Below are 14,749 nucleotides of genomic sequence, written 5' to 3' on the forward strand. Positions count from 1 at the left end.
CTTATTACAAGAAGAAAGTTTTTAATAGAATTCTTGGAAATTTTGAATATAAATTTTGTTATAATGCTAATACTGTAATAAAAGCTGAATAAAATAAGAATGTTATAATGTTAACACAAGTAAAAGCTGAATTGAAAATGTTTGAATTTGTTATTTTTATTAAACTTTAAGTATGAATATTTATAATTTTTCTTTAAAAATTTGATAATTAACAATATATTTAGTGCCATTTTGATTCCTTTTTTTTTTGGAAATTATGTTAAGGATTTTTTTTATAAACACAGGTAGTCACATTTTTGATCTAAGTAAAATTTATTTAGAAATTTATTCATTACAATTTGTTGTAGAGCTGTTAGTATGACATTGAAAATTTGCAGTTTTTAAACTTAAATATGCTTTTAGATTAAAAATATAAAATAGAAATTTAAACATTACTTTAAATAAAATAATTTTAGGACCCCTAATTACCAAAATAATATTTTAATTTCAATTGAGCCTCTTTAGAAATGTATCGTAACCAGTGAGACAACTTAAATATGATTTTTGGATAGATTCGTAAAACATTTCCTCTCTATTTCCTTTTCTCCTTCATGTTTGCATAATTATTTATTTGATGAACTTTAAGATTAGAATAAAACGAAAACACTTATTTTTGTTTTTAAAAAAACCTATAGGTTGTAGCCAATTACATTGGAACTGAGAAGCAAGTGGTTGATGAGCCGGGAAAAACCATCCACTGGGCAGGAGGAAGAAAAAATCCCCCTCTTGACAATCCACCCTGTGGCTTTGATAACTCGAAATGTCCCAAAAGAGGTAATTTTTAATTCATCAAAAATCTAAAATTAGCATACTGAATTTTTAATATTTATTCAAGTGATAAAATCTAAGAGCTCGTAAAAATGTTAAAATATTCCAGACGCGACAGATGAGAGTTCCAGGAAAACCTTTATTCCGATTTGTAATTGAGAACCTTCTTAGGCGGTAATTGGGTTGGCAAAGGATTGTATAAATTCAAAATGACAGAACCTATTTAAATAATTCTCGACTCTCTGAATTATGGGCTTATTATTGCCGTCCCAAACTTCAGAAGTTAATAATTCAAACTCCATCTGATATAATTAACTTAGCGATATATAATATGACATGATACGAAAGCAATTTATATAAGAGCAAAAATATCCTGAAGAAAATTGCTTTTCACTTGAATTCACATTTATAATTAGGGTGTGTAGTCTTTTCATAGAAAGAAATTGGTTTTCAATGCTTTTTAATTATTAATAAAAGAAAATGTTTCTATTAGCAAATACGCACAATAGCATGTATAATTTTGGAAAGAGTACTAATTTTCAGCTCTCTTATTATCAAAAGGTTATTATTAGAATTATGTATTTCAGTTTCCATAAAATTAGCTTGATTAACCATTTTTGATTTCTATAATGTAAGAATTTTAAAATATTTAAAAAAATTTTTGTTCGACTTTGTTTTGTTAAAAAGTTCTGAAAAAAACAGTAGGGTATACAAACTTGTGTACCATTATATTGCTGAAGTACATATAAGATTAATTTTTTTACAGATTATATAGATTATAACGTATAGATTATCTTTTCAAACTGTAAGACATCCAGGATCGAATTGCAGTAAAAAATACTTACACAGTAGCACTTGCAACCTTTAACCTGACTTCAACACCTGTAAAATGCATTTTACCGTAAAATTTACAATCGTAATTTTCGAAGTAATATTTAATTACAGTGGTTCAGTTAATAGTACTGTAAAATTTACGGTATATAATTTTTTCTTGTCTTGTAATGCTTAATTGTAAAAATAGATGCATGCTAACTAATGAGTGCAGACAATATTTTCCGTTACGAAATCAGACACATGAACTTACTTCTGTATAACAATAATTTTTTTGATGTTCTTGGATTTCTGACCCTCAAAATATAGGAAGTGGCCGCAATCTGCGAAATATAGTACCATTAGTTTGATCAGGAATTTGGTTCTAAGTTTGAACCCTTTAATGTAAATTTTTCTTTTTGCGTATTTACTATATCTCGAGAACTTTTTAAGTGAACTTAAAAAAAAGTTTTCACCACAATTTTAAAATTCATTTATCTAAAAATAATTTTATGCAAAATGCAACTTTTAGTAAAGATTTATTATTTTTTGTTATTTTATTTAACAACAGTCGAAAAAATTTTAATGTATACATTTCTTACATCGCTTAAAAGAATGTAATTTTAAATGGAAAAATACAACATTTGACAGAAATCACTCAAATAGTTCTTGAGAAATCAAATTTTGAAAAAGTTTAATTTTTAAAATTTGAGTCAAAAACTCAAAAAAAAAAAAAAAAATTTCGCAAAATTAAGATCAAGGGGTCCAAACTTTGGACTGCTCTCTTGATCAAACTATTGGAACTATACTTCTGAGATTGAAGCTACCACCAATATCTTGGGTGTCAGTAATTCAAATCCACCAAAAAATTATATGTTTATTCATGGAAATTACGTTTATGTGTTTGATTTCCTAACTCGTCGTAATTCCGTAATGTCGTCGTTAACTTCGTAATGTCGTCGACCTGAACTAAATAATAGGCATATTTGATCTTACCCTCTCAAACCATCAAGATTGAATTCTAGAACGTGAAGATCCAATCATTAGATGAAATATTATTCAGGGTGGTCAGTTTTTCATTTCGGCCATTATACAATTTTGTTATAAATATATAACTATCACTCTTAGATTGTATATTACTGATAAATAATTCACAAATGGAGAAACTTTTAATGATTTTTAGATTTATATTTCACAGGGCTTATATTTTTCAAACTGTAAATTCACGAAATAACTGAGAAACATATATTTTTAGTATTTAATATATAAGAATATAATAGTTTCTTTAACATAAAGTATTCAATATTTCCATGAATAGTATATTAGATATATTCAATACATAAATAAATTATAATACATTTTGTAATAATAACTGTTTCACTTCATTAGATAATAGCAATCAACTCACAACTGTTGTCCTGGCTGTTGTAGTTGTGTTTTTGTTAGTTGGATCTTTAGCTCTGTTTAGGTAAGTTGAATCTTTGAGTAATCATAATTAAAATTTCAGCCATAATATTGATGCTACAGAACTTGTCATTATATGTAAGATTTATGTGTTCTTCAAAATTATAATAATATAAACTTGCAAATTTACATATAATTTACAATACAACGTGCATTACTGCCTACATTACTCGCAATCAGCATTTTTTAGCCCGACTTTGAAAATGGAGATTGATTTCTAAAATTGTTTAATTACATTTTGCTTTCTCTTCGTGCAAAGCCTTTGTTTACATGTTTGTTGTAAAGAATAATGTTGTATACGTTTACCAGGTAGCTAAAGCAAAAAATAAAAAAGTTTATTAAAATAGAAAGGAGAAAAACATCTTTCAGTTTTAAGTAAAATTTTTTAACTTCTTTTGCGCGCTGTGAAAATAGAAACTGAAAACCGACACCTGGAGGTCCGAAGTAGTGATAAAGTGGTACATCAAAAACATAAAAAGGACTTTCAAAAATTTTTTTAGAAATTATTAGTTGATTGGTTTGAAATTTTCAGTATAATTTTATATTGTTAAAAGCAACTTAGATACAAAATTTAAGGAAAATTATTTAAAAATTTTTAAAAATAAAAGAACTAAAAATTTGGAATTTATATTACTTTTTTTAAATATTATTCCTCGCTTTTGAAATTTTGACGTAATTCTTTCAAAAAATTATATATTAGGTGATATAAAAAATGTTGGGAATACTTCTACTATTTTTTACTAATGAAACAAATAACAGTGAAAAAACAGTCAAGAACGAGCATTTTCGGAAAAAAAATTATAAGATCGTAATAAAAGATCAAATAAATTTAATACTACTTACTTAATTAAAGAAAACTTTTCCATCAAAATGCTAATGATGTACAGAAGTATATAGTATCGAATTTTTAGCTCAATAGAAAAAAAATTCCTTTCGCATGAACAATTTGAAATTCGAAAATTTGTCTAAAGGGAAATTTTGAGAAAAATGGCTTTTTCTAGTTATTTATAGCAAATTCTACTTTAGAACAAATATTTCCTTTTTTTAAACATAAATTACTATTAATATGATCTTATGAACTGGTTAAATAATTAGATGCTTTAAAACTTAAAAATAATAAACACAACTTTCTAAAACAAGCAAAAACGCGTTTGGGTATACAGCAGCTGCAGACAAGAAAATGTAAACAAAGGTGCGTAGTTAAACCTTCCTTCGTCAATTTTTCTCCAAGTCAAAAACTTTTTGTTTTAAAATGTTCAACTAAATACTTAGATTTCAATAACATAAAAAGTAGAAAATTTACAGTAAATTTTCGAATTTTCGTTCATTTGAAAGTCCCTTGTCGTCTTAAATAAACTGATGATATAAGAGTTTAAGCGCTCACTGTAAAAAATGAATGCTCAAATTTCACGAAACTTTCTCCGTCTTTAGCGAAATCATTCCCTGGTATATGCTCTGAGCAAAAATTTTGAAATAAATATCGTCCTTTCTCCGAGGAAACGAATTTCCTCAAAATTAAACAAATATTTCGTCATTCTACTTTTTTACAAAATAATAATAATAATAATTACTTTATGATGTGTATCATAGAGATGGATCAATGGCATCTAAAACATAAATTACACACGTGTACATAGTGAGATAAATTACATAGTGAGATAAATTACACACGTGGTTGTAGCGAAATTTTAATATATTACATGACCGTTGTTGAACAGCCAACCCAATTTTTGAGTTAAAGATTACCAATATTCAACTCCGTAGCTTTGCCTTCGCGGTGGACTTTTTGATGAAACTAACCCACATTTGCGTTACATGGAGTGGAAAACAACGAAAACCTCCCACGGTTTGCCTGGCGACTAAAGGACTCTAACCCATGATCCTACTACTACTGAGGATATTTTAAAACAGCACTGTGGACGGTGCGAGCAGGGTGTAGATACCTATCGACCAGCCATATCTGGTATTCGAACTCGGTTCAGTGGAAGGTGAGCGTTTTATCCCCTGAACCACTACGGTTCTCGAAGCAAAATTCAAGCAAGTGGTCTTCCTAGTTTCAGATCAACTGTTAAACTACCATACAGCTTGGTTACTTTGTTTCGTCCCTTTATTCTTGATCGGGCATTCAGTCTTCATTCTAGTTAACAATTTCCCCAATTAACTGCGATTCCGATTTGAGGAAACACTTTCGTCATTTATTTGATAGTTCACGTTTTGTCACAAATAACATGATTTCGTAACGAAATAATTCTCAAATTAACAAAATACAGATCCGAAGATTGCGAAATCTTCAAAAGTGAGAATTTTATTTTTGAGAGTGCAATCACATGTATCTGAAAAACATAATAAAACAAAATACAGCTGTAGTGTTAAATAGATGCTAGTTAAACTATCATTAAAAATAACAAAAATAATGAATAAAAAAGAAATGTTTGCTTCATAAATTTATTGAGATGCAGAATTTCAAGTTTATTTAACTCTAAAACAAATGTTTTGATGGTTAAGTTAATTGCCGTTGCCTCGAAATACTTAAAAAGCTGTTCTAAAACAAGTAAGCGACGTGGTTTTAATTATCGCAAACACAGAATGCTTAAAAATATGATATTTAAGACTGTTTTACCGCAGGCAGAAAATAGTTTTAGAATTGAAAGAAATGGCTTTTGCCGGTAACATAACTGCGAAAGAGAGTAAAAAGATGACAAGAATGCAATTAAAGAAACAAGATGAAAAAAAGTTTTTTTTATTTATTTTGATTTTAGATACATAGCTTTTAAATGGTATATTTAATTACTTATAGTTTTCTTCTGAACACAGTCCCAAAACTGCTTACGAATTTAGAGCAAAGCGTTGTGGTTTTAATTCATTTAGAGTTAAATATGTATTCCAGATTTTTAGAGTTAAATATGTATGTTCATTTAGAGTTAAAAATTCTTTTTAATTTTCGATCAGTGTCAATATAATCCTTTAAAAAACAACTTCAAAATATTTCATTTTTCAAATTTCTACTAATCCGTTTAATAGGATTTAATGTTTCTTTTTCCCTTTTTCGAGTTAATTAAAATTCCTTAAACTGATATAACCGTATAAGCATGAACTAAAGAATTCTTGTTTTCCTTAGCTTGTGAAAAAGTAAAATAAATTTTTTAAAAAATTCCTCGAAAAAATTTCTTTCTTGGGTTTTGAAAGAAATTTAAAAGCTCTCTTTTTTTTATTTCAAAAAAGTAATTCTTTTCCTATTGTCTGCGGAAACTTGCTTCGAAAATGGAGATTTTACTTTTCCGAAACTTTAGTTTTCACTCACATTCTGCTTTATTTTCGTTTACTGATTTTATTTTTCTGAAGAATAAATACGTGGTTACTTTTTGATGGATTTCAAAATGCACTTAATGAAAAAGAAATGTTTTGAGTAAACGTTCTGAGATTGACTTTTTTTCTTTATAAAGTGATTGTGTGTATTTTTCTCGTAGAAGCTTATTTGACTGGTATCTAAATTAACCCTCGAATATTAATGCTTGGTTTATCATTTTCCATAAGAAATTTAATATTGCTTACTTATCTGGAAAAAAAAACAATGATAGATTCCATTTATCAAACGATATATTCAAAGAACAATCAATCCACTGTAAATATATTCAGAGTTAAGACAAACTATTGATAAAGTATTCCGAAATATGACAATCCACTCCAAATATGTTTAAAGATAGGACAGCCCATGGTGAATATAATCAAAGATTGGACAATCCACTGAAATATATATTGATATAGGACAATCCACTATGAATTCATTCAGAGGTAGGACAATTCAATATAAATATGTTCATAGATAATGTAATTCTGCAGTAAATACATTCTTTGATAACTTTGTAGTAAATATACTCAGAAATAAGATGATTCATTTCTTTTCCTTTGTGTCTGCTATTTAATTTATGAAGTTAAAGTAATTCCGGTAAAGATGTCCTATTTCGACAAAGCTAATTCCTGACACAGTAAACGGTATATTCAAAGAACAATCCACTGTAAATTTATTTAGAGATAGCAGAGTACATTGTAAATATATTCCGAGATATAGCAATATACTGTAAATATTGTCAGAAATAAGACTGTGAATATAATCAAATGTCGGGCAATCCACTGAAATATATCCAGAGATATGACAATTCACTATAATTATTTTCAGAGTTATTGTAATCGCATATATAATAGATTCTTTGTTAACTTTTTAGTAGATATACTCAGAAATAATATGATTCCTTTTTTTCTTTAAATTTGCAATTTCATTTATGATGTTAGGGTAATTCTAATAGAAATGTCACACCTTGTCAAAAAATGATTATCCTTAGTCTTATGTTGCGTTTTGAAAAGCAAAAAAGTTATAATTTATTAAACTGCATTGCTTTCAAAATAAATGTTAAAAAAAGTATTACCTTCCTACTTTTGATTATTGGAAGATTTTTCGTGAAACATTTCATGCATCACACTAGTCTGTTCAGTATAAGCATGTTTCACGTGTAATGCTTAATATAAATATTGCTTCGAAAAATCATATTTACATAGTTAGCAGTTATGGGGCAAAATTAACGGTTGCTACAGTCTATATGGCGTCAAACTATAAAATAGTATCAATTAAAAAATTGTCTGCCAACAGCCGCACGAAAGCCACTTTTTTTTGAAGAAAATTTGCATTTTATTATTATTTTTTTCATAAATATGGAATTATTATGGCCCAACGTTATAAATAACAAAAAATTTTTAAATTGTTTAAAATTTTCAATTTCTTTAAGTTGCCACTGTTAAAAATGATACAACTATACGGAGAGCGAAATTATGGTAAAATTAACTTACTGCATAATAATTACATTTCTGGTTGAAAAAAAATTCTAGTAATAAAACCAACTTATACGGTAGTTATACACCATTTATTTAGTAATTTTTCAGTTTATATGGTAACGGTTTACCGAAAATTCTGATTCTTAAAATTAAAGTCCTTTTAAACAAACATTTAGAAAACAAATTCAAAACTGAAGTGCAAATTTAGCCTAATAAATTGATTTTATGCCATGTTAATTTTTATGATAAACACTATGTTTCATGATTAATTTAAGCAAAACTTTCCGTTAAATATTACGAAGCTTTTTGGTGCTTCCATAGAACCAGAAACCAGATTTAACCATATTCTGGTAGTTCAGACCTTATTTTTTTTGTTGTTGCCACTGACCAGTAGCACAATTTCTTAATTAACAGTTGCAAATTTAATTTGTATTTCCGTGAAGGAAGCGAATACCGCCTTCAATCAATTTAATCAAGGGCAAAAGAAAAATATGAAGAAAAAAGAATGAAGCAAATATTTTTATTTTCCTGTAAAATAATTCTTTTTTTTTCTCCAAAATTCAATAATTAGTATTTATAAAACTTCGTAATGTGCAGAGTATCGTAATCAAGGGATTTCGCAATTTTCGCAATTTTGAAAGAGTTAATAGAGATCAATACTTGATCCAGTAACATGCCTCACACTCGAGTCATGTCTCAAGGAAAAAGTAACTCGTAAATTACATAAATAAAATTGTTCTCATTTTTTAATTTATTTGTCTTTATTAATAATATAGCATAGAATTTAAATATACTAGATAATTATAGAATTTAAAATTTATTTTGATAAATATTTTTGTAGATAGACCTATTAAAACAAATTAACTTTATTTAGTTAAACAAAAAATATTATTTTTCAAAACACTTAAGTTTTCCCAATGATAATGACTTCTGTAAGGAATCACGAACGTAAAACGTGTACTCAATCAATTTTCTGAACGAAAAAAATTATTAAAAGTTATTAGATGTATGTTTTTGGCATCAAGTTATAGTCTATTTTGCAATCAAATCAAACAACTAAATATAACTAGAAAGAAGGAATTTTATTTTTGGCCTTGTAGTTAATGATGTGTTCATTACCGGAATAGATTTTAGCAAGCACATCGATAATATTATTTTCCAAAATTATATTTCATTGATTTATGGGTGGCTTTTTTTCTATTTCTTTACTATCTTCTATTAATATATCTTAGGTAAAATTATTTGAAAAAAAAGCAATTCCTGCTCTTTTAGTTCATTACAGTATGTGGCTATTACATAAAAGATGAAGCAAAAACAATGAGTTTTGATTTTTTGTTGTGCCGATTTTACGCAAAAGGCATTTTCCTATTTACGTTTTGTGAAATTATTTTCATTTAAGTTATATTTATACACTTAATTTACTTTATTAATTATAAAACTTCACTTAAACTTAAATTTTCTGAGTCAGTGAAATTGTGATTTTAGTGAAAAAAACGTATGTCACTTGAACATAATAACATGCTGAACTACACCATCCGCATACTTGAATTTACGTGATAATTTGATAATTGAAGTTAGGAATTAAACTTAAGTTAAAAACTTTATTTCTTACATTAATTGTGATCATTTCAAAAACCAGCTTTAACTTTTAGCAACAATTGAGGCAACATAAACAAATATTGTAAAATTTTTATGCATGCTGTGTAAACTTTAATTGGTTTTCTATATTTGTGAATGAAACGTTTTATTTTGACAATTTCTCTAGGTACTACAGAAGAGAAGCACAGCTGGCTTCGATGTCGTGGAAAATAAAATGGGACGAGATTACATTGACTGCAGTATCGAAGAAAATGAGGCCGGGTTCAAGACTAAGCTTAACCAGGCTGAGCCTTACTGTAAGCAGTTCATACATTCAACCTAATTAAATTAACATCTAAATATCTATTATTTATTTTATAAATTTGTATCTTACGTTCCTTGTATAAGCATTTTTTTTCTATAAATAAGGCTAAACGCAGAAGTGAAAAATAAAAAAAAAGACATTCAGACAATGCCATTCAATTTTCCGTTGTAATAAATAATTTCTTTAAGGATTGAGTGGAAACTTTCAGCTGAAAAACCTATCACTATAAACATCATATCCAAAACCTTTTATAGAATACGAGGGATAACCAGAGTGCGCAAGGGGGATATTGTAATTTAAGGGGTATATAAGCATTTACGTCACCATGAATGACTAAAATCAATAGAATATCGACTTTCACCGGTGAATGTCAACAATCACATGAACGCTTTGGTGAACGTCCGAAATATTTGTAACATCCGATTTAATATTAATTTATTCGTTAATGTTATTAGATTAATTTGATATTTTAATATATGCTAAAGATAGATTAGGAGAAACATCAGTGTTCGGAGTACCGGTTAAATGCATACTGGGCTATGGCACTTGACCTTAAAACACATTGATGTAGGGAATACCGGGCAAATATATGCCGAGCAGTGGCACTTAACTAGACCTATTACATATTTCGGATATGCGACTATGTGATTGTCAACATTCACCGGTAGAAGTCACCACCAATTTCGGTAATTTACAGTAACATGTACGTGTAAATACATATAAAGCAGGGGATGTTTTATTTATTTCTTACTGTAAGTGAAGTAGTATGATAACCACTTTGCTGCACTGGCTATCAATTTATTGAAACGCAATTTCCACAATGAAAAGAATTTTTTCTGGTAAAAATCCAATTAATGCCGTCAGTGCTGAAGGTATGACTTTTATTATAAGACTTTTCATTCTGTTGCACTATTGCAAATCACCGGTGTAAAGGTTAAAATGGGTTTCATTAGAATAAAAGCCGGTTTTATAACATAATTTACAACCCTGATGGACCGTTATATGCTCTATAAAAGAAAAATAGTGCGAAAATCAGCTCTACTGGTTGCATAAGAGTGAGGTGAACTCATCTTTTTGAAGACTGCTTTGGAGTTAAACAATCTTTATCGGATCTTTCATCTACACTCATCTCGTCTGAATTCGTCAGAGTTTTTTTAGCATTTTTATTTCTTATTTTCAATGTTCGTTTCAATGTTCGTTCAATGTTCGTTCGTTCAATATCATTATAATGGAAAAACCATTTTATAAAAAGTAGAAAAACAAATTTTTTTTTTTTTTCAAAATCAAAAGTTTAAATTCTTTTTTCAAGTTTAAATTCCTTTTTTGGCTTCCTTTGCAAACGAATAAACATATTTTTTGAGCTCATAAATACTTTTTTTAGAATCTCATTTTAAAACCTCTTCACATAGTTTGATTTTAAAAAGGTAGGTAATTATTGTTATTCGGTTCCTTACTGATCATCAATACACATAACAGAGTTTTTTAAAATGATGTACTAGTATAAACTAGATGAGTTAATAAACTCATCAATAGAAAGGAATACGAACTAAGACTATTTCATAGCTCAATATTCGATTTTTCTTTTTTTCTTAATTTTTTTAAAAATAATATTCCTTTCACTTTTGTAACGGCATCATTGATTTTCCACATTGTATCGAGCTTCAAAAAATGTAATTTAAATTACATGTTCTAGGTGGAGTAAAATAATAATATAAAAAAATGTCAAGGATAAATCAGGTCGATAATAAGATCCATTCATTAATGAATGGTTAATTCTTCAACGTGCTTTGGCATGCAGCCAGAAATTGCATATCGGGATTGTTTCGTGTAATGTATAAATTTTCCATTATCAGAGAACATTTATATGGTGCTGACAAGCCATTTTATTTTTGACGTTTACAAAAATCTTTAATCAAAATATACTTCAAATGTCACCATAAAATAAGCTTCCTTTATTTGAAGCCTAGTATTTCATTATCAAAATCTTCGTTTTACTAAATCTTCATGCCCGATTTGTTTCTGCCAATTTTAATTAATGAAAAAAACTGATTTCATTATAATCTATGACTAACAACATTAAATTTAATGAATTGATATATTTTGAAATTGAATAATTTTATGGAATTATTTAAATTTATATAGAATATGATTAGTACGATTAAATATGGAAATTAACAATGAGTAGATATCGTACTTTAAGACATGATGTGAATATTCATAATCAAGTTTTTAATGGAAATTAGTAAAAGATAGCTCTCAGAATTTAATTTAAACTAAATGTACCTAAAGAACATTGAATTGTTTAAAAGACTTGCATTAGAGTTGAAATTTCGAGCTCATTAGCATCTTCGGCTCTTTCTCAAATCTAGACTCATGATAAAGTCTTTGTGTACTCTCTTAATATTATGTTTAATCCTGCAAAAGATACAATAATTTATTTGTTTCTGATTCAAAAATGTAAATAGGGGTTTCTAAAATTTGCTCAAAAATTTGTCAAAATAGCTACGAAATAAATAATAGTCGAATTTTAAAGTCCCATGTATTTAAAATCGAAACAGCATATACTCTTTTTTTTGAGCTAAATGCATAGAAAACCTTGAGAAAGGTTTCTACCCATGGTTGACGGCAGGATTCGAACCGAGGACCTTCGGGATCATAGTGAGATACTCAAATCAAAACAGTTGCACAATAACTGTTCTCAGTATTTTGCCATTTCAGAAAAAATATTATAGCTCCGAGACGAAAAGGAAACGAAACACATTGTTCACGGCTGAGAAAAGTTAAGCTATCATTGTGAAGGACTGTATATTATACCATAAATTTTATTAAATAATTTCTAGAGTAATATTTATTTTATTCGAGTGATTCAGTGATTTTACGGTAATTATTATTGTAAAAATTAAGGTATACGAGATTTTACGTTCCGCAACATACACCGGTAAAAATTGATTCTACGGTAAGAAGTGCTAGCACTCACTAGCACTTCTTTTTTCCGTAATTTGATCTGGAATATTTTACAGTGCTTTCTCAAATTTTACTTGTAAGTAAAACATGACTAGAAGTCAACTGTCAAGAATAGGAAAATACTTAGTATTTGAAAACATTAATAAGAAGTTTTTATTTAATTAAATGTAATTAGTAATTAGGTTAATAATAAGTGGTATCTCGTCATAATTATATGGTAATATCCTAAAAAAATCAATTTATTAAAATATGCACGAAACATTATTTAACAAAAAAGTAAATTCAACACATTTACTTTTCAATACCTAAAATAAAATATTAGAACAATAAAATTGAATACAATGCAGATTAGCTCTAAAATTTCAAATGCCAATTAAAATTGAACCCAGTTATCAAATTTAACCTCCACTTCATCGCTAAAATTCTGAATCAAATTCAACTAGGTTGTTAAAGCTAGATATTTAAGACATTTTCTTCAAAGTAAAAAAATAAGAATGTCTTCCCTTAATTAGATAATACGGGTTATTTATGATCTCCAGAGTTTTGCGTAATCTTTAGCCAGAGGATCCGACAGACTGCGAGTTAATATCTTTTAGATGTCATATGTCATTCACGTTTAATGAAAGAAGTGAGGACCCGCGTAATTTAAAGCTAATATTCCTCAGGGGTATTTTTATGAATTAAGATGTCCCGCAGGAATCCACTTTGATTTTCTTACCTTCAGTTTGGTGGATTATTTTATCAAAGATGTTCTGATTAAAGCAACCATACGGTTGTTTTCCTTCAGATTTAAAGGTCTTGTTTAAAATAATGTTCTGCGATTTTAATAAAAGTTCAAAGCGGAAAGCGCATATTAAATACTGTAAAAGTTAAACAAACCATAAATTAGAGTTATTTAAATGTTTTCCCAAACAGTGAATGGTTAACGGATGCTAGTTGTAATTGAAATTTGTTTTCTTCTTAGTTTCCTTTTGTCTCATTTTGCCTAAAGTGATTTGCGTAATTTGGTATAACGTGTTGGTGCGGGCGAGTTTACCAATCGGGATTTCGAAACATTTCATTTGTTGACAGACGGAAGTATTCATAACCTGTATTTCTGATGGAAGTATTCATAACTTATAAAAGCAGAAAACAGATTTTCATGGCTACATATCATCCTATTTGTGTATTTAAAGGAGGAAAAAATAGATATGTGTATAGAAATATTTATTTGTTTAAAATAAAAATAATTATTTTCTTTGTCGAAAAAAAAAATACAGTAGAAAGCAATCTTATACGCAAAAATTAATATTGGTATTATTGGATATACTTTTCTTTTTAAATCGTTGATAAATTGTAAGTTTCTGACGATGATTTTCTGATGAAAAACATTTTAGAGATTTCCATTTGTTTCTCAAAATTGATGTATACATACTATATAAATGATTAGAATATCTTTTTGCCCAAGCTATTAAGTAGATTAGTATTAAGAATTGAAAAATATGTATTTTTTTGTTTATTATTAAGAGGACGGTAAAATTGTTAATTTTTCTCAGGTTTATTGAATCATTTTTTTGCTGTTTGACTTTGATTGTTTTTGATGCAAATAATTTCTTCGCCTTTCCTTTCTTGTGTAAATTGGAAAACCACAAAATATTTATTTTATTTAATTATTCATTTTTTTATGTTTTCAACGTATTGTTTATTCTGTTCCATTCAATTTCCTATTAAAGTTTTTTTTAATAAATACGAATTTCATGAATTCAAGAATTTTTTGTCACGAATTATTTTAAGGAACGAAAAATTAATGTCCAATAAATTAATAAAAAATGCCTGTTAACCAATTTAATGATAAAAAGCTACCTCTGAGTGACAATTTTTTAAAAATGTTTGTAAGATAATTGGCTTGAATTTTCAGCGTTTGTTAATTTAGCGTGAGTAATTATCCTTTGCTAAATAGTTATCTTGTCTTTTATATAGATGTTACATAAATTA

At 27.7% G+C, this 14,749-nt stretch overlaps 1 protein-coding gene across 1 annotated transcript in view; it reads left to right on the plus strand.

The window, feature by feature from the left end:
* LOC107448012 (atrial natriuretic peptide receptor 1) overlaps window positions 1-14,749 on the plus strand; it is a 376,583-nt gene that overhangs the window by 214,210 nt on the left and 147,624 nt on the right. The window contains exons 6-8 of the mRNA XM_043057672.2: window positions 675-813; window positions 3,007-3,085; window positions 9,674-9,803. Of these exons, the coding sequence (XP_042913606.2) occupies window positions 675-813; window positions 3,007-3,085; window positions 9,674-9,803 (348 nt within the window). The remainder of the gene's footprint in view (window positions 1-674; window positions 814-3,006; window positions 3,086-9,673; window positions 9,804-14,749) is intronic.

This window comes from Parasteatoda tepidariorum, chromosome 1 (genome assembly GCF_043381705.1).
Source record: "Parasteatoda tepidariorum isolate YZ-2023 chromosome 1, CAS_Ptep_4.0, whole genome shotgun sequence".
Taxonomy (NCBI): domain Eukaryota; kingdom Metazoa; phylum Arthropoda; class Arachnida; order Araneae; family Theridiidae; genus Parasteatoda; species Parasteatoda tepidariorum.